The sequence below is a fragment of the Echiichthys vipera genome (genome assembly GCF_963691815.1).
Source record: "Echiichthys vipera genome assembly, chromosome: X".
Classification (NCBI taxonomy): Eukaryota; Metazoa; Chordata; class Actinopteri; order Perciformes; family Trachinidae; genus Echiichthys; species Echiichthys vipera.
In genome coordinates, this window is record NC_139825.1 from 34,804,026 (window position 1) to 34,825,588 (window position 21,563).

General features: G+C 40.3%; 1 protein-coding gene across 1 annotated transcript; it reads left to right on the forward strand.

Annotated features, from left to right (window-relative positions):
* Positions 1–423: 423 nt before the first annotated feature.
* On the forward strand, positions 424–21,513 carry stx18 (syntaxin 18). Its single transcript, XM_083938517.1, has 11 exons — positions 424–627; positions 13,262–13,329; positions 15,498–15,613; positions 15,867–15,944; positions 16,136–16,202; positions 16,294–16,385; positions 17,543–17,634; positions 19,594–19,652; positions 20,097–20,166; positions 20,253–20,333; positions 20,552–21,513. The coding sequence occupies exons 1-11, from the start codon at positions 475–477 to the stop codon at positions 20,645–20,647; spliced, it is 972 nt and encodes a 323-aa protein (XP_083794643.1). The 5' UTR covers positions 424–474; the 3' UTR covers positions 20,648–21,513.
* The last annotated feature ends 50 nt before the right edge of the window (positions 21,514–21,563 follow it).

A 21,563-nucleotide genomic window follows, 5' to 3' on the forward strand; every position in this document is an offset into this window, starting at 1 on the left:
AGGGAGAGAGAGAGAGAGAGAGAGAGAGACACACACACACACACAGATTGATTATTTGTATGCACATTTGATCCCACAATTTCTTCTTTAATGCACATGCATACAGTTCAGAAAATGCAACACAATGCAATGATAATCATGACACTCTAACTCAAATGTAAAGCCCTCGACTAAGTATTTTCAAACTTAAGTTATTATATTTAAGACATTTATATAATGTTAAGATTTTCGCTACCTGGAACTGAATCAAGGCGAAGAGTAAGTTGACAGCCGGTCAGAGCTTTACAGCACGTAAAGACTATGAGATACAGACCACGCTGCGGTTGATAATGACTGATAAAACCTTAAGGTAAAATATAAGGCTTTCTTCTCCGTCTCAGGGAAAATTCATAACGTCGCAGGGCAATGACGGCGTCTCTTGGTGACGTGTCAGTTTGTTTACAGCGGGGTCCCTGCAGCTGCAGCAGCACAGACATGGCTGTGGATATAACTCTACTTTTCAGAGCCAGTGTCAAGACTGTCAAAACCAGGAACAAGGCGATAGGAGTAGGCTTTGACTTTCCCAAAGATGAGATTTTCAAGAGGAGCAGACCGAAGAGTGGCTTTTCTCCGAAGGCGAAAGAAGTGGTGAGTGCTTTCCTCGAGCTAACTTAAGCTAACGGGGCTAGCATCGACACAGACTGACTTGTGCGTGTAATGTCAGCTAAACGCCGGACTGTGTAGTTACACCGTTGCGCATAATGTATTGTAGAAGCAACCGTAAGCACAGGATATGTGTACAGCAATTCTTCCGCATGCTTTGTGTTGTCAAAGTGAAACTAAATGAGTTTAGTACAGCGTGTCCCAGTTGTTCGCAGTTAGCCGGGCCTCTCAGCAGTTTATATATATATATATCTCATCTCATCTCATCTCATCTTCATCCGCTTATCCGGGGTCGGGTCGCGGGGGCAGCAGTTTTAGCAGGGGACCCCAAACTTCCCTTTCCCGGGCCACATTAACCAGCTCTAACTGGGGGATCCCGAGGCGTTCCCAGGCCAGTGTGGAGATATAATCTCTCCACCTAGTCCTGGGTCTTCCCCGAGGCCTCCTCCCAGCTGGACGTGCCTGGAACACCTCCCTAGGGAGGCGCCCAGGGGGCATCCTTGCTAGATGCCCGAACCACCTCAACTGGCTCCTTTCAACGCTAAGGAGCAGCGGCTCTACTCCGAGTTCCTCACGGATGGCTGAACTTCTCACCCTATCTCTAAGGGAGACTCCAGCCACCCTCCTGAGAAAACCCATTTCGGCCGCTTGTACTCGCGACCTCGTTCTTTCGGTCATGACCCAACTTTCATGACCATAGGTGAGGGTAGGAACGAAGATTGACCGGTAGATCGAGAGCTTTGCCTTCCGGCTCAGCTCTCTTTTTGTCACAACGGTGCGGTAGAGCGACTGCAACACCGCCCCCGCTGCTCCGATTCTCCGGCCAAACTCACGCTCCATCGTCCCCTCACTCGTGAACATGATCCCGAGGTACGTGTATATGTATATATACATATAAATCATCATATTACTACACTGAATACAACGCGACTTAAATGGCAGTTGTTAGTTATTACTGTTACTACTGTTTGTCCGTACCCACACATTATTAATCATGCTTTATCAGAAAAAAACCCACTTGAACAGATGCAGAGTCCGAAACCTTGAAGAATTCTGTCAATTTAGGGATTTTCTTTAGTAGATCTTGGTCCCGTTGTTTTTTCAGTCATTGTCCTTTTCTTTTTCGTGCTCCTCTATCATATTTCCTCGCTGACATTTTTCCATTATACTGTCTAGTAACAGTGAGTGACTATCATTTGACAACAAAGCAGGTGCTCCTGCGTTGTGATGCGCCTATGCCCAAGGCTATAATAGACCCCGGGTACCTGCCATCTTCATTCAAGCTTTATTCAGCCCGCTGCAGACAACTTGTCTCACCACCTTTCAACCCATCGGTTCATTTTCAAAGAATAATTCCTCATTTTCGTCTGAACTTCTCCTGTACAGACTGCAGAGATGGGGACTTGAGTTTGAGACTTGGACTCGAGTCAAACTTAAGTCGCACACAAATGTGACTTGAGACTTGACTTGGACTCGCCCCCCCAAAGACTTGAGACTCAACTCAGATTTGAGACTCATGAACAATCTTTTTATTTATGTCCACACTCCGCAGATGACAGGGCACAGGACACAACACCTGCTGCTGCTGCAGTTTCATTACAGTTTGTCATATTGTTTGGCTTTAACAACTTCAGGCAAAGCCGAAACAAAAGAATCACAGAATGCAACATCGGTGTTAAAACAGCTGCATAAACTATCAACGTTAGCCTGTTACTAATGTTAGCTTTGTGAGAGATTAACTTTTAGATTGCCGTTCATTAAATTACATATTTTTGAAAAGTGTTTTCTTGCCGGTGCTGTCTCCATCTACTGGCTAACGCCGTCAAACCGGGAGAAATACACGTTAATTGTTTATGTCAGCTGTAGGCAAGTTATGTTAAAGGTTTATTGTTGACCACATAACGTTAATGTTACTGCGTTATTAGCTTTAACCATCACACTGCGTTTGAGAGGCTGGAGGATTTTTTATTTATTTAACAGGAAGAGCTGTCGCTGACATTAAACATCTCTTTTTTCAGAGAGTCCTGAGACAGACAGCAGCATGACTAACAACGTTTCTGACAAACATAATGAGCAGCCAATACAAAATACATGAATATAATACAATTAAAATTTAATAAATAACAAGTGAATACAGCAAATATACAGTATATCAAAAATGACCATAGGCATGAATATAGCATGCAGAATATCTACAGCCAGACGTGTCTGCCACCCAATTATTTAAAACTTCTTTAAAATAATGCAATGAGAGCAGGACCTGAAGTTTCAGGTGTGTCTGTAATTAGTTCATTACAACAATTTAATGTAAGTCAGTTACTTCTGAAAATGAATCACTTCCAAAATGTCATCTTCTGTACACAGAGAAATAGAGATAACTGAAATAATTCAAATAAATGCACACTTTTAAAAGTATACTTTGCCGACTTTTAAGCTAGCCCTGTGCTGTGGCAGTGTGGGCAGTGTCGCCATGGTCTGGAGCAGCGTAGGTCAGCCACAATTCAATGAGACATGTTTCACAGAGCTGGATTTAAATCAGTAAAATATTTCTTTAATAACACAACCCATGGGCAGTCAACTTTATAATACAATACAAATACAGAAAAACAATGAAGGGACAGAGAGAAAAGAGGAAACTGGCCTTAGATGCAATCCTTATTTTACAGTGCTCCACTGTGGGGATCAGTATTGTGGTAGAGGCAATGCACCCGTCGTTGCTTGATACACTATATCTAACTGACAAGCGAAGCCCGGCCACTGCACTTCTCCATCCCAAGGGGCATTGGCCAAATCGTCTCACTCAGTGCTTCCAGGGCCCTCTTTAAACTAGAAATCTGCTTAGCAGTGCAGAGGCCTCCATGCTGCCAAACCCTCAAGGTGGACGCTCATCTAAGTAGTGCGAAACCAACTTGGGAATGTTTTCTCTGCACTCATTAAGCACTTTCAAACAGGCCTTGATGTTGTTTATGTCCTTCTGTGGGCCCTAATGTGAGACACTGTTACATAAGGCATGTTTCCACTAGCCCTATAGAATGGCCACTCGTGTTTCCATTACAAAAAAAAGACCCAACAAGGATTTACGAGACTTCGGAGGTGACATATCACTCTGAATGGGTTTAGATCGCCGGTGATCAGCTTATCAGTGATACAGCGCTAAGTCCCACTTCCTCAAAGTGAGAAATACAAAATATTTTTTATTATTATATATTTTTTCACAATGTCAACTGATGTACAAGTAAAATGTCCTCCTTAAAGATTTGAGGTGCTGTGAAAATGGGAGAGAGAGAAGGAGAGGGAGCACGCAGCAAAAGTGCCGTGCCAGTGCAGCACAGATCATTTTCTGCGCTGTGTTCTTCTACACCACTGGATAGTGTCTACTCTAATTTGCTGTGTTGTTGTGGGATCTGTACTACCACACGTCACACCCCACTTAGCGTTATCCAATCAGCAATTGGGTATATCTCAGGGGACAAAAGAGGCCCTGCTCTCCGACTGGGCAATTCTCTACCCGGTCAAATGGCCTCCTGAGCAACTCTGGCGTGGTGTTTCTGACGAGATAGACCAGCCTCATTCAGGGTAGTCGTCCATAGTGGAAATGCATCTTTAGTTTTTCAGAAAGACTTCAAATCAAAACTTCTTGGATGCTTCAAACAACTCAAATGAGAAGTTGTTTGAAGCCAGAAAAAACAATTTCATCAAGGCTTTCTGTCCTCATTTTCATGAGAAGAAAGTTCAAAATGTCATCTTCAGCTATCACCTTCCCACCATCCGTTTTATAAATCTTCTAAAGTTCTTCTCTTCTAGAAGGTTTGAACAAGAGAAGCACCTGCATGCATCACCATCCCCACCATCTTGAAAATATGAAAATAAGGGTGCACTTGGCCCAGATGATCAGTGTCGTGCTTTAGCGTGATTGTCTCCCCTCCCTCTTCCCCCTTAGCCCAGGCCCGCTTGAACTCACATCACTTGAAATGATCCAAGCCTCTGCGCGATTGCTTCTTGCTTATAGACGTAATCACCCCTCAGAGTTTTTTTGTTGTCCAACGGCTTTTGAATATTTTCATCTGACAAAATCTGCAGTAAACATTCCACCTCCGCATCAGACTACCGCAAACCCTTCAGTGGCATCTTTTTAAATGTCCGTCTTGGGGAAAAGTTGTATATAAATAGACACTAGGACCGCTGCCAATGGTATGGAGCAGTTGTAATCGCACTGGTCAAACGAACTAGACTTTAGCCATCATTTGTGCTTGGGCACAGTATGAATGGCAAGTGTGAGTGTGCCCTAACATAGCAATCATAAAAAATACTATTTTTACTTGAACCTCAGTCAGACTATAGGAATTTAAAATCCTGCCCAGTGTGTGCAGTTTTATAATAAACTGAGTGAATAAATGAGTGCTCTGGATGGGATCTGGAAAGACAAAGCTATTTTTTATTTTTTTTAAATCAGATTGGCCAGACTCAGCAGTTTTGAGGCCAACGTATTTTGTGCCAACTACCAGGTCCAAGCGCCACTGCTCTCCCAACATTGACAGGCCTGGATTCTGGGCTTTTAACTGAACCAGAAAATTGCCAAATGTGATCTAGATTTTAGGCTTCGGAAGCCGAAACATTACTTATTAAAATTTTAAAGAGTATTCTCCTCGCATCATTAACATAAAAAACACACCAGACGTTTTATTTTAATGTCCTGAACTAATTAACATAGGGGTTCAGTCCCATTAATGTAATAAGCAAGGAAATGTTGATACTTCTGGTGAAAGACTTAGCTTACTCTGTCCCAATCTTGATTTCATTCAGAAAATTTCACATAGCTTTAAATACATTGGTGAACCTCATGTTACAGGACAATGGCCTCTAAAACTGGACATAAGAGGCAAATTGATGTTTAATTAGTTCAGGAAACTTCACAAAACATTTTTCCACATTTTTCCATTGAGGTTCAGAGACCAGATCATCAATGGTTGGCAGTAGTAGATGGATCATTGGCAACTAAAAGGCTTCGCTCCATGTCAAGAGTGTTGCTTCTACAGCCAGAAGTCCTTGGCCTGACATGAATATCATGAATACAAACCTCTTCAAAGGCACCTTGAAGAACCACTTTACGTTTCCCTCAGGGAGTCAGAACTTTAAGTTGTACCTGATGTCTCCAACCATCAGTCTGAGGCAAACATAAGCCTGGTCACAGCAGCTCTGCACAACCAGGTTTTTGTTATGTTCTGTTACATTGATATTAGAAATGGTGGTTTAATAAAAGCAGTGGTGCTGATTCAAAGAAACCCAAACCTATCCTGTGGTGCCTGCCTTCTGCCCCCCCTCCTCCACCGCTGCCTCTCTCATTCTGCAGATATAATCTCAACCCATCTTGTTGAAGCAGCTTTTGTAGAAATTGAAATTGTGAGTTTGGAATGTCCTGACTGCTTACAGTTATGTCGCGGTTTCCACCCACAACTCAACTATCCATTCTTCTCTGTACAGCCTGACATAGGCAGCATTTTTTGTGCAAGTCCCCTCTTCACATGTATGATTCCATAAACATGCTGCAATAACATTTTCTTTCGGCTCTCGAACAATTTCTTGGGGAAAGCCGATCCTCCCAAGAGCCAGTGATTAAAGGTGGAAGATCAAAACAGAGAAAATATTAAATTAGGTCCCCAGTAACAATGTTGACGGGCAGCACCTAATGCACAACAGATGTGGGTGCCCTTCAAGACATGCATAACTCTCCAAGTTCCCACTGAAGCTTCACAAAAATAGAATGAAAACATCAAAGTTGACAAATACACAGTGGTCCTATGAGGCTTTTTCCCACTCAGCTCAATGAGAAAGGAAGTGTAGCTTCTTTCAAGGCAATGCGAAAAGGCTTGATTGACTAATAAGAGGGCCAGTGTTTACAGGGTGGGGTTTGGTCAGGGGAATCTTTTACCTCATAGGGGTCGGTTTAGGGCACTGTGATCTCCATTTCACCGCTCACCTCATCTCTCTCCGCAGCATGCTGCCCTTCTCGAGTTTAAATGGAGGAGGTCACTTTAAAATTGGTAAATTGTGTGTAGAAAATAGTGCTTGACTCCCCACTGTGCCTTGAGTATTGGTATTCCAAAATTGGCTCCTTCTCACAGTGTTTTCTTAGAAACCCTGAAAAGTGTGGCCATCAGCCAGCACTTAAAGGTATGTTGTGCTGTTCAAGGGGGGCTCTTCCCTATGACAACTTTCACACTGAAATTGTATGCTTGTATATTCTCAAAACATTTAGTTTGGAATCTGGTTTACTTCCTTTTCTTTTTCAGTTATGATCACATATCCATGTCCAAAATGTTTTTTGAACTTTTTGAATTGCATCAAAGTTATATTTTTGGGGTACTCTGGAATCGGTCCAAATAATGTCTGATTATGAACATTAAAGTTCACACCATGAAATTCATTAGGATGTGTTTAATCAGTGACGGCACAAGATGAAGACATAACTTTGAAATGGTTGGTAGGATATTTTTTATGATTCTGTTGATGTTTTTAGATAGAGATAGATAGATTTCTCTGTTTTTTGTCTATCTGTACTTGAATATTCACAAAATAGCCTTACGCAGGTGTAACACGAGGGTGAAAAACAATGATTCATATTGTAAATAAATAAATCCTGATCTTGATGGTATTGTGTCATGACCGAGGCAACCTCATTGTATTACAAATTCAGTGGAAGTGTGGAATCTCTTATTGTATATATAACATTATTTATTAAAAAAAAAAAAAACACAGCTGGATTGGTTAAAGCAGAATAAACTTTCCAACCCCCACACACCAAAACATTGCTCCTCTTTTATTTCTACACAATTCATAAACATATATTGGCACACAAGTAAAAAGCTGTGCTAACATACAGCTGTTGAAGCCAGGACTATAGTTGGTCAGGACTTCAGCCATGGGGAAGTGATTTGCAGGGATCACTCTGAGATGAATGTGCTGCTAAATGGTCTCTTTACCAGTTGGCCTAATCTCTGCACTGTTTTCCCATGAAAGCCAGGCAAATTGAATTTGGAGGCATCTGCTGTCAGGCCATAGCACAATCTTGATTTTGTTTCACTGCGTGCAACAAAATGCTTTTGAATGATGATTCATGAAAATGAAAATAAAAGAGGAAAAAGTGGTGAAAGGGAAGATTTATAGATGTATGTCAAACTCTAAATCACGAGATGGGCCGCAGATACTCAGCAGACTAAATAGTTTAAGCGGAGCAAAAGTAATGTTGAGCTCAATAGACAAGGCTAGATTTAAACATTTAAACATGTAGCACGACTAAAGCAGCAGCTGTTGACGTTTTTTTAAGAATGCTGTCAAGCGTTGTCATTAGACAATAGTTATTGTGATTTACAGACACTCAAATACTAACCGTGCAGATGACAGCAGGCTGCATACTTGACCCTGACACTTCAAAATACAGAGTCTGAACCATGAAAGTACAACAGTGCGCCTCTATTTTGAGTGTTCTGGTGCAGTTCAATTCTGCATTTTATAATACTACTACTGCCTACGTACACAGGAGGCAAGCTCTTATTCCCGCGATTTCTGCGACAAATACACATTAGTTAATACGTGTTTGCGCCAACTCATACATGCTCGGTGTATGTGAATTGTTTGTGATATGCGTTTTCAGGCTTGTGAGTATGGATAGAGATTATTTCTGAAACAGAACTCTCAATAAGATGGGGAGATCTTTTTGTTTTACAGAGCTGTTTTAAAAAGAAAACTGAGTAGTGTGGATGTAGCCTAAGATGTCAGGGGACATGGGTTATCAAATTAGATATAGTCATTTCACATTGAAATTGAATGCCTCAAGTGAAACTTAAGCAAATCATTTTTAAGAGTTAGTGATGGGCGGAATACTTTTATACTTTAATTTATATTTTCCCATGATATGAATTTTTCATATACTTCCATACCGGTTCATAGCTGAAATTATTCCTGTAACTCTTCAACAGGTAGCATATCTTTCTTACTAACAGTTGTAACTTTTATCACATCTATTACGTAATAACCCATAACTAACTCTCTTTAAGAGGACAAAACACCATGGTGTACAACAAGCTGTGACACATAAACAATTTGTAACACTCATAATTGTACATTTACAAAATTACACTGCTGAACAGCATGTTACTCCTGACAGTAGAATAAGCCACTATAAGCCTATAATAAGGGCCATCAGTTGTGCAAAAACCAAAACAAAACCTTGATATTCCATAAAACCACCAGAACCTTGAAAGATACTGATCTGTGATACATATTTTGGGTCATACCGCACATACTAACACTACTCACTGTAAACATATTGTTTACTTTCCAGTTGTGGCCAGTTGTGTAGATAAAATACATTGCTCCGGACAAAGGTCAACAGAAAAAGAAAGGTTTTCAGAGTCAGTTGCTGCCTCAGAGGTGCAGACACTTTTGAGTCCTTTTTGTTGTTTCAAGGCGTATACACTTTGCTTATAGTCTATAGATTTCCATTTCTCAAATTCTATTGCTTTTTTCAAATCTACCTCTGGTTTTTGTCTTTACAGTAGTTGTCTTGCCTCAATTTCTTGAGACCCAATTTGACATTTAGAGTCAAGAGAGGAAGGGAATGATGTAGAAAAAGAAAGCTGTTACCTTTGCCCATCATTTTCCACATTTTCTATTCCACAACATGATATGGGATGTGCTTTTTGTACCAATTGGTATGCCCATTATCATGAACTCATTCTATTATCTGTTTAACTTTGTAGGGATAAGGGAAAATACCTCAAGTTACAGATCTGATAAGTTTGATGTTTTCCATATTAGCATATTGAAGTGTGTAATCATTTTTTTAATCAAAACGACCCATTCCCTTGCATGGACACAAATCAAATTATTTAGAGAGGCACCTTCCCAGCGTATATCCAAAGGTGTGTGCGATTTCAGGTTATACACTTTAAAAGAGAAAGTGATGATTGATATGAGTATAAGGCTTTCAGAGCAAATCACTCACTGTATATTGTGGTTAATAAAACCAGAATGATGGAAACAGAGGAAAGGAGGGAAACTGTTGATTTACCTGATTAGACTTTAGAAAATATGACTGTAAAACATATTCTGATAATTCATAAATATATAATAGCAGGATTCACATTACTGTCGCAGTATTACATAATCATGCTTTTCTGTCTGATTGTGACCCGTCACTTGATGTTATGTCATTCAACATTGCCTCTGTTTTTATTCATTTTTTTGTCCACGGTGGAGTCCAGGTTTTGGCGTGACAGCCCTAGCCAATACATCTGTTTCTTATGACTCTGATTGCTGAAATGTGATTTAGCTGCTTCAAAATGCAGCAGTGTTATTTCCATTGAATTTTGTCAAAAAACACCACAAGACCTGTCTCAATGGTGATGTCACCTATACAGCCGATCACAGCAACCTTTTGCTTCTTAAAAACTTTCATTTTGTTGTAAACGGAAGAGATTATAGAGATGTTGCACACTGGCTTTGTTGTTTTATAATTTTACAACATACAATACTTCTGCTGATGTGCTCAGGGTTTTTCTTTTAAATTGACATTTTGTATCCATGCATGATCAAAAATGAACCAAGACTGTATACAAGAGCAGCACCACCGCTTTGACTTATCCAGTAAAAATCAAAACACAGTGATAAAACTTTAGCACATATCCAACAATAGGCCAAGACCCTGTCCATACATAATCTGAAGTTTTCATTGATGGCGCTTTTTGTTTGTTTATAGAGCTGACTAAAGTGTTCAAACCACGAGTAGACATAAGAAGTCAAAACTGAACCCATTAGAGAGTCAGACATAAACACGATAATAAAATCAGCATGCGGCAGTCTTCTCCGCTGAAGCATCTTCTCTGTATCAGGCCCACATACCTAAACACAACACAACACAACATAACATGGCGTCAGTATGGATAGCCCTCGGTCAGGACACACAGGAACTTAAACCAAAGCAGGGCAGTCATCATCAAATTCTGTCAGTTACCTGGATTTAACAAAACAAAGAGCCATCCAAGCTCTTTATAAATCTGCTAGCTAAGCCTTTTCTCTTTTCTTCCTCATAATAATCCCCCCTGATGGTTTGTTTGGGCTCAAACGAGGCTGGAGGGAAACAGGGGGAAGGAGAAAGTGAGGAGGTAAAGTGGGGGTCTTTGATGATGACGAGATTAGATGCAGCCCGGCAGACTGTCTCCTTCTGCCGTCGCTGCGAGCTCAGCCTCACACACACCTATGGCGGTTGCACTTATGCACACACACAAGCTCACATATAGTTACATACACACATATACGGCTAGCCACATGCACAAGGCCACCCCCTTCCTCATTGTTGAGGAATTACTTGCTCTTTAGGGTCTTAAGTTACAAGAGCAATTGATCCCCCTGACCCCCTGCAAACCCTTGAGGTTGTGCTGGGAATCTGAGCTCCAATGTATACACACATGAGACAGCTCAACCCCCAGAGCAGCACTCTTGACACTCCCCGGCACCCCTACAAAACACACACACACACCCTCTTTTTTCTTTTTTTGTCTGATGTTTCAATGCTATGGATTTAGCCCTGCCTGCTGGTCAAAAAGTGCAGCACCATGGACAGAGTTCTGCAGGCAAATATAGTTTGTACATAAATAAAAGGCTGAAGCCAAGTGTTAATTACAAGCAGAAATTTTATAGTAAAGGATAAATTAGTCATGCCATGTAAGGGGTTATATTGTCCACTTTGTTGCAGGCCAAGGTAGTCTTAAAAGCAGAACTGAAACTGAAAGATGTGCTTCCACAGTGTTTTGTGGCTATAAATAACCATTTTACCGTTTTTCTAAAGTTTAATAAGATCACATCATGACAATCACCAATCTGCCACATCTGATCACATCTTTAGCACTCAAAGGCCTGGACAGATTTTGGCTCCTGATCCAAATAAATATAAATATGATAAATATATTGACAGGAGTTTTATAAGTTGACATTAGCTTTAGGAATTTTCATTTTCCATTAATCTATAGATCCTTGTCTTGTTTAGTCAATTGTTTAAAGAATGTAAGCAAGAAGTGAAATGAAAGCCCATCACAAGTTCACAGAGTAAATGTCTTGTTTCCTCCTATGTATGTTCCAAACACCAAGAATATTTAGTTCATGATCATTGAAAACTAAGTAAATCAGAAAAATATTCACTTTTGAGAAGCTGGAGGCAGTCAGGTTTTTTTTGCCATTGACTTATTATCAAAATAGTTGCCATTACCAATTGAGTTTTGGTTGATTCACAGATTCACACTCTATAAGATACATATTGGAATGGCTGAATGCAACATTTAATTGCTGGAGAGAACATTATTACTAACTAAAAATATAGCCAATTTTTTTCCAAGCACCCAGGACATTTTGCTCTATGGCTGTAGTTTGGGAAAATCCTATCAATCTCACAGGAGCTCATTCACTGAGACACTACACAACGGGCATGTTTTGAAAGACTTTGAACCATAATAAAGGTTCTCTTCTCCCCTGAACTCCCTCTAAGCTCAACTGCTCTGAACAACAATTAACTGTTGACCTCAAATAATTGTATTATTACAAGGGTCTGCTTGCCTTAACAGCCCCTTGCCTGAGTTAGTGCCCCAAAGCAGTGTCACGCGTCACTAAATTACCTTCCAAACCAAAGAACGAGTTCTAGGTTTCTAACAAATTGCTCAGCTCTGTTTATCTTGACACCTTTCTGCGTTGAAAAACCTGTCATTTTTCAAACGTCAACTCAAATTATATACTGCTTTAGGTCATCGTGACGCTGGGAATGAATGTTTAGAGACATTATTAGACTGCTGGTGCCAGGTTACCCCTTACAGCCAAGGCAATTTGATAATTGAGGTTGTTAGAGTGAAAAAAGCTGAAGGCTGAAGACAGCGTCGTTATGCTATCAAAATAATCTCCTACGCTCTGAGGTTGCTGTCACAGTCAAAGTCATTGTGTCATTTTTCAATCCTTAGCTTGTTTGAGCTCTGTCTTTTTCTGAATCCAACAGAGCCCGCTGTGTCCGTACTCACACCCACTTGTACCCTGCCAGCGGAGCTCTGCGGACGGGGGAAGCAATTTGGTCTTTTTTAATATTTGACCGAATTACACAAGCAAATATTGGATTGAACCAAGTTTCCTCTGGTTTGCCTGTGCACACATACACTTGGACATTTTCACGGTGATAAATAGTAACCGATCATGAATTTAAAGCTTATTACAGATCTCTCTGTCAGTGCTCTGTATGCAGCCGCTCATGGTTTTATTTATGAGAGCTGTTTGACGAGGAAATTGCACGTTTGATTTTTGTATGTCCCAGACTTGATGAATTGTCAAAAGCAAATATTGAGAATTCACACAGATGGACAGACATTGGTCGCCTGTCACATCCAATAAATACAAAATCCCACATTTATTCTGGCTCTGTCTAAATGTAGGAAAAACTGTTTCCTGGTGCACGTCTAAAAACTCTTTCGTAAGCCTTGTTGACATGGTTAACATATTTGAAGGAGCAACTGAGGCATAGCATTTAAAGAGACTCATTGACATGAAGGCTAATCAAGTAATGCTTCTTCTCACTTTATCTTGGCAGATCATGAACATCACCAAACTCAAAGACTTTCTGCTACAACACAGGAAAGATTATGTGAGCGCCGGAAGGTAAGCCTCGCCAAACAGTCGCAGTAATCCCCCGCAATCAACAACAGCAGCGGTAAAACCCTTCAAGGCTGCAGGGGAGGTCGGCAAAGAGGACAAACACTTTGATTCTGACAAAATTCGGAGAAGGTCAGGAGTCAGGGCTACTTGAATGTACCATCAAATATGTCTCCAGTGTGCTGCAGGCGCTGTCTGCTGGCACAAGGTCAGCAGCGAGTAGGGTGGTCTGTAGCAGCAGGCTCCAGTCTAATTGTCTGGAATAATTGAGCTGCAACCAAGTGAAGAACAAATCACGCCCTGGGACTAATCCAGGCCTTCCTCCCTTCAAGGCCCCCTCTGTGCTCTGTAGGTGTGGGTGTGTGGAGTAGCTTGTGTTTTGTTAGGTTTGTTGATAAAGCATCAACAGAACACATTAACTGAACATTAGAGATGTCAATGGGTGGAGTGCAGCAGTATTTAGTGGTTGGGAAATCCATCAAGAAGCCATCAGTGGTATGTGCACATTGCCTCGCTATCAACCAATCCTGTCTTCCAAATTTCTTATTAACTTCCCTTTTTTCCTCCACACTTTGACTTTGCCTGACAGATTAATTATGGACTATGGGTTACCTGGATTCACCTCCAAATGTTTATAGAATTAGGGCAGCTGGTCATCATATCAGGCAAAGTATGACTACAGTGAAACTAAAAGTCTGAGGATGTTGCCTTTGAAAGGAATATCATTTTATGTTATAACATGTCATGACTGTATCATAACCAAACTAAAAATTCAGGGCGAAAAATCCGTCTTTACGCCAAAATAGAATCATCAGCAGCCCATTACAGAACAAATTAATAATACTTATTTTTAAATGTTGTAATTCTTTATTGTTCATTATTTGATCAATAGTCAGCTAGTACAGCTGTGGCTAAACCACTGCTGTACTAGCATGTTTTTAAAATAATCAAGGCATTTTATTTTATAAACTTTATTTTGTGGGGGAAAAGCAGTAGGCAAAATTAGAATAGAATAAAATAGAAATACTTTAGTGAAATTGGGAAATTGCAGTGTAACAGCAGCATTACACACAGACACATCAAAACAGAAATACAATATAAAAGATAACTAAAAAAATCAAATGTATAAATGAGCGGTCTAATTGTAGTGCAAATGTAACATATAATAATATAAGGTGCAGTGGACAGAATTATGAGAAAAACATATGTAGCTTTTGATTGTATTGTTCTGAAAAGTTTAACTGATATTGTACGGTTAACTGTTATTGTACAGAACAAATTAGAGAAGACTTTTCAGATCCCTTCCAGTTATTGGTGTTAATCTGGCATCTGGTTGGACACACCCTATTTATCTGCAGCTCTCCTGGTTACTTTGCAAGATGTCAGCTGCTCTAAGGTGACTGAAACCCTGAGACAGTAGGTTGTCCAGATGAAGGCCAAAGGGACGACCCTCTCAGCCATCATAGAGAGGTTGGGCGTTCACAGTCTGTGATTTCAGGCATATTGAAACTTTACAAGGACACAGGTTGATTTAAGTCTTAAGACTTTTTGGACTGAAAGCCGACTCTGCAGTGACCAAACCTCTCATCAGCAGAAAGAATGAAAAGGCTAGACTTGCCTTTGCTAAGGAGTATGTTGGTTTTTGTTGAAGTGCCTTGGTGATTTAAAATTAAACATGCTAGTACAGCAGTGGTATAGCCACAGCTGATATTCTATCAAATTCTGGACAGTAAAAAAATAACACTATTTCAGAATAAATCAAGTATTTATAATTTGTTCTCTAATTTTGATATCCATTGTACATGTTTGTTCTTAGCTAAGGAGTGTCATTGTGTCTCAGAAGTCCACCAGGGGGAGACACCCCACCACCTGACAGCAGACTCTCCCATCTTTGAGTCATAAGCATGGGTATTTCTGTGTGGAGTAACATGGTCTCCTCCAGGTGAATTGGAAACTTTTAACTGAAAGGTGCCCCACACAATGTTAAATATGGATGTGGTAGGGGCTGCAGAAAGTGGTGACGGTCAAAAACAATAGAGAGGAGGAGGTATTTGTCAGTATTTAGGTCACTTGTAAGAGAGTCTTGTTGGCTATCAGTCAAACGTTCAGCTTTTGATACATGCCCACAAAATATTACAGTAAACTTGATGTAAATGTTCTTGTGTGTTTTACAGCCTCATCTTATCAGATCTTACCCGTATGACGGACAATGAACGAGACCAGATCGACCAGGACGCTCAAATTTTCATGAGGACCTGCTCTGAGGCCATCAAGCAGCTACGCAATGAAGGTGTGTGCTTGCCTTGCTGTGCAGCACATGAGCTAGTTAATGAATGTTATTGGAACTAATATGTTTTCAAGCGATGCTTGTTTTGGCTTGCATTATGCAGCATACATTAAAGGTACAACTCAGATTTTAGTTTTTTAAACTCAACAAGACAAAACATCAACAAGGAGCTGAGAGGAAATTATTATTTTTTTTTACTATACCAAAACCAGCGAGTTTTTCTTAATATGTGAATGTGTTGTTGTTGTCACCATAGCACAGAAGCAAGTGACATCAGCCCAGATAAAGGAGCACAGAGGGGCAGTGCTGGACCTCATTGAAATGTATCTGAGAGGTGAGTTCATGCAGCTCTTCAGACAGCACATACATCCATTTGCTTATCTTAAGAAGGTTCACTGGCTCAGGGAGCTCTGTGTACAGGCTCATCCTGATGAGCTGCTGCACGCATACTGAAATCACTGAACCAATGTATTTCAACAAACCCGACTGTAGAGTAACAACATGTGTATCTTGATTGTTTTTAAGGAGTATGTAAGCTGTACTCTGAGCAGAGAGCAATAAGAGTCAAGAGAATGGTGGACAAGAAGAGGCTGTGAGTACCTCATTCACAACATTTATTATTAATTTTATAAAACTTTAAAACTTGCTCCTGAAACACATGACTATGTGCTCTATGGTTTCAGGTCAAGACTTGCACCAGAGCACCACAGTAGGGTGGAGAAAACGCAGCAGGTGGAGCCCATAGAGCAGAAGACAGTCAAGGAGGAAAGTTTAGGTGAGTTAGCGAGTGTCCTGAGACACTGTACTCTAGTTCTGTGACAGCACAAAGACTGGCACAATCAACCCTGCCTACTACATGGTAATGCTTCACTGACTTACTGACTCTGCTGGTGTCGTATACAACACGTCTTTGCCCTGTAAAGTGCATTCATCCTTGCTTCCTGTGCAGATCAAGAAAATATGGGACTAGTGACAGAAATGTATAGTAACTATGGAAACACGTAGGTCAAACATTATTAAACCAGTAGATACATTTGGTCAGAAATACAATTATAAAGGGATTATAGTAAGAATGCCAGTACTGCATTGAATACAAATGGGTGATTAGTATGCATATGTTATCTATAACTGTCTTTACATTAAAAGTGCTGCATTTTTAACCTTTCCAATTTGAGAGGTGCCATGCAGCACCAATTATGTCTGGTGATTCATTGTGGGCAGTGTTTAAATCACAGCCATTATCTTGTATTTCTACAGTTTCATACAATTCAAACCATCAGGTGGTAAGGGGATCATTAGCATACAGCGATGGACTTCAGTGCTCATATTGACAAGTTTTAACATAACTGAGATAAAAGCTCCTCTTGAAATCACTCAACGTTCTCAGGACCATCCTTATCCATATCTTTATCCAAAATACTGGCTTCTCATGAAGCAAAAGCTGCATGCGTCATCATCTTAATTCATTCTTCATTTTAGGGCATTATGATGTATTACAGCTTTATTATGATGATTTTGGTCACGTTAATAGCAGCGAGTCTAAAAGAAAATTGTCTTCACTGTCATTACCCCATTTTTATTATTATGTGAACCACGAACACTGCTTGAAGATATTACTTCCTCAACCCTATTGATCACATTTGTTAATGCCGTTACTGTTTCAAACTAAAAAAATAAATAAAAAATGTCTCATTGTGTGCGGGAAAAGCCCGGCAACAAGGCTCATCATTTCTATTTGGCTGCATATTAGTTGTAAATTGTCACTTTGCCACTTAACTCCCAGACACCGTTATGTGGAGTGACTACAAGTATAACCCATCTAAATAAAGCTCTCTAATTACCTACTCAGGGTTATATTTTCCCTTTCAATGAGAGGGTTAGCAACAAGTTGGGTGACCCAGCGTGATGAGTTTTTACTTTTTCTTCCTGTAGAGAAGACTGTGTCAGAGGACCTGGACAACACTGTCAATCTGTGGGAGGAGAGCCGAGTGGAGGACGAGCTCTCTCCTGAGGAGATCCAGATGGTGTGTGCCACCTCAGACATTATTATTTATTATACATGTTATACAGTATATGTAGATTTGTATGATTCACCTACTGTATGTAAATCATACAAATGAAAGTACAGGTATACATAGACAACATCTAAATATATAGGGACTTAGTAAAGCACATATTTGATGCTTTACTGAGTTGTTTATTTCATTTTAAGAAGTCCAAATAACAGACTCATTTGGATGTCTGTGTTTTCTGTCATTACAAAAAGTGAGTCAAGTATATTCTCACAAAAGAACACAGTTAAAGGGCCCATATTGTAAAAGTGAGATTTCCATGTCTTTTTTTATTATTATTATTATTATTATATATGTAAAGCAGTATCAAACAGTCAATGCACAGAGAAATGCACACAGCCCGTATTCAAAAACTGTGCCTTTAAACGAGCCGTCAGGACTTCTGTAAGGTTGTGATGTCACAACTATACGGTATAGAAAGTGCTGCTACTGTCATTCCCTGGCTGCAAGGACAGTGCAAAGATGCAAAGACAGCAGATATGGAAGGCCCGGAAACAATCAATCAGAGCAAACTGGGCTTTTTCAGGAGGCTTAAAGAGACAGACGTTAGACTGTTTGGATTTGTCTCTACCAGCTTTGTGCATCTAGATTGCGAAATATGTCCCCATTCTTCTTTGCAGAACTGTTTGAGTTCAGTCAAAATCTGTGGTGAGCGGCGATGAACTGCACTCTTCAAGTCCATCCACAGATGGTCTGTAGGATTTAGGTCAGGGCTCTGACTCGGCCACTCTAGGACATTCATCCTCCTGTCCTTTAGCCACTGTGTTGTTTTTATGGTGCTATGTTTTGGGTCGTTATCATGCTGGAAGGTGAACCAACTGCTCATTTTCAAGTATCTAACAGAGGGCTGCAGGTTTACCTCAAGAATTTGGGTGTACTTGTGTACTCCCTTCAATCCTGACCAGTTGCCCAGTCCCTGCTGAAGAGAAACAAGCCCACAACATAATGCTGCCACTACCAGGCTTCACTGTAGGGAGGGTGTGTTTTGGGTGGTGTGCTTGGAGTTGAACCCAAAAAGTTCAGTTTTGATCTCATCTGACAATGTAACCTTTTGCCACATCAGAATCTTCAATATGTTTTTTTATGAGACGTAATGTGATAGGCTTCTTTCTTGCCACCCTGCCAAACATGTAGAACTAAATTGTTGTCACATGCACAGATCGACCAACCTCTGCCATTAAGACCTGTAACTCCTAAAGGTCACCATGGGCCTCTTGGTAGCTTCCCTGATCAATCTTTTCCTAGCTAGGTCATCCAGTTTGGAGGGGCCGCCCGGTCTAGGCCAGGTCTGGGTGGATCCATATGCACAGTACTCTGAACAATACTCAGAGGAATAATTAAAGCCTTTGAAATCTTTCTATATCCTTCTCCTAACTTGTGCCTATTCACAACTTTATCCCAGAGCTCTTTTGAAAGCATCTTCCCAACCATGGTGAATTATTTGTGTTACTGTGCACTGTAGGAGATGATTCCACAAGGAACAGTTGATTTTATTCTGAAGTAAAATCAAAAACACCACTGTTGATGTCAGATGGAGGCCAATTAACTTGGTGTGTGATTTGGAAGGTGATTGGTTAAACCTGAGACTGTTTATAAATGTTGACTGATCACTTTTCCAACACTGCTATTCTAGTTTTTAATTTTTTTTATTTATTTTTTTTATTAATTTTCAGAAATGTTGTAAAAATAATTGAATGTTGTACGGCAAAATGTGTAAATCACGCTGGAAAAATATAAACATTTTTATGTATTATCATTTCAGGCTGTAAAAAAAGTGACTATTTCAAATTTCATGACTTTCTCTAGGCACTGTATATACTTCTTAGAAGATTCTTGGTTCAAATAAATCTGCATCAACTTGCAATTCAATCAAGGGCTTATATATTTTATTATTTGTGTGTTTCTGTCTAGTTTGAACAGGAGAACCAGAGATTGGTGAGTGAGATGAACAGCCTTGTGGATGAAGTGAGGTGAGTCCGGCTCAGCACACGTGTTTCTTTCCCATTATATTTAGCCCATTCTGAACAACATAACCATTACCAGGGGATGTCAGTAATTTCATTCCGTTCACACATCAGTATTGTGAATCAGTGAAGTGAGCGGTCAAATTATTTACTGTGGAACTAAGGTAATCCAGAGACACTCTTCTGCAAATATGTTACACAGTGTCTCTCTCGCTCCCACTAAATTACACCTCCCGTAGTGATTGAAATGCCAGGTAAGCAAGACAACAATTACTTGAAATACCAGATGTCGATCCAGGCAGCATTAAAATGACCCAAGGACATAAGTGTTTGCAGATTACATTTTTACCGTGGTAGCCTGAGAAAATCACACGTTTGTTCCAGCACTGCCCTGTAACACTGTAATCTATTTTCATGGCAGGTTTGATGTTCTCCTTTTGTGCATTTCAGGCAAATTGAGGGGAAGGTGGTGGAGATCTCTCGACTGCAGGAGATCTTCGCTGAGAAAGTCCTGCAACAAGTGAGTTGAGTTCGTTTCATTCATTTGAACACTTCATCCTGAGAAGTTGAACATAAACTCCTTGTCTGTCTCACTCTCCGTGACAGGAAACAGAGATAGACAGCATTCATCAGCTGGTTGTGGGTGCTACAGAAAACGTCAAAGAAGGCAATGAGGATATACGAGAGGTGACATCACTAATCTATTCTGCATGTGCTGTTCATGCTTTATTATATGCTTTCCTCTGGTTGATGGTAAAGGTCAGACAGAGTATGAGAACATCAAAGCTTGTAGACATGTTCTACTATAAACCCAAAATACAAGTATGAACCTGAAAATTAGTATAATACGTCCTGTTTAATAAACTTGATCAATAAAATGTCCTTTTGTTTACTTCTATCACAAGGCAATCAAAAACAACGCAGGCTTCAGGGTGTGGATCCTGTTCTTCCTGGTCATGTGCTCTTTCTCTCTCCTCTTCCTGGACTGGTACGACAGCTAACACAACTAGCCAGCATGGACTCTATACAACATGAAAACCCATCTGGCTCTGGCACATATTGGTTATCTCAGAAAGACGCGATGACACTTAGACTGAATGTACAGGTTTTTTTGCCCTGCTGGACCTGGTGTTTAAAGTGCTCTTCATGAAGATTCTGTGTTCAAGTGGAGATGGCAGTTCACGACACTTCAAATACTGATGAATCTTTGGCTTTCCAGGCAATTATGAGAAGCAGGAACATTGATTTGCTATCTTTCACCACATAACTGTACTGACACACCACACTCATTCGAGTAAAACTAAGCAATCAGCTTCATTAAATCACGTGTCGTCTCTCTTTACTGGGCGTAACAGTCGATGAATTTCATATTTATGTCAAGCTTTCAGATAACGTCAAGAGCAGCAGAAAAACACGGTCTGCCCTGGTTGGTGGCAGCTACAAAAAAATAGATTCACACATCCTCCTGATATCTCTGCTAATCTGTTTATTACCATTAACCTATATCCTAGTTGAAGCATTACAGCGCTTAGACATTTTTCTTTGATCTCAACTCAAGGGAGCTGCTTACTGTATTTATTTTCTGCACTGAGGGACTTAAAGCATTACTGACAGGATTTACTCGCACACTGGGGGACCAAGCCTTTGCCGCCCCTACCCTCTGGAACTCCCTGCCCTTCGCCGCCCGGAACTCAGAAACACTCCCATCATTCAAGAGTCAGCTTAAATCCCATCTCTTCAGGATCACCTAGAACAACTAAAATCCACCATCTTCCACCCTCTGTTTTTCTATTGATGTGATGTTCTTTTGTTCTAGTGTTGTTTAACGTTCTTCCTGATTGATTTTCTATTTTATTTTATTAATGTGTAAAGCTTCTTTGAGTGCTGAGAAAAGTGCTATATATAATGTATCTATTA

What these genes read in the sequence shown, in the direction of transcription:
- stx18 (XM_083938517.1), top strand. Translation starts at nt 475, where the DNA reads ATGGCTGTGGATATAACTCTACTTTTCAGAGCCAGTGTCAAGACTGTC. An exon ending in CAAGCAGCTACGCAATGAAG is followed by an intron (nt 15,614 to 15,866) that starts GTGTGTGCTTGC and finishes TTGTCACCATAG; the next exon opens with CACAGAAGCAAGTGACATCA. An exon ending in AGCCTTGTGGATGAAGTGAG is followed by an intron (nt 19,653 to 20,096) that starts GTGAGTCCGGCT and finishes TGTGCATTTCAG; the next exon opens with GCAAATTGAGGGGAAGGTGG.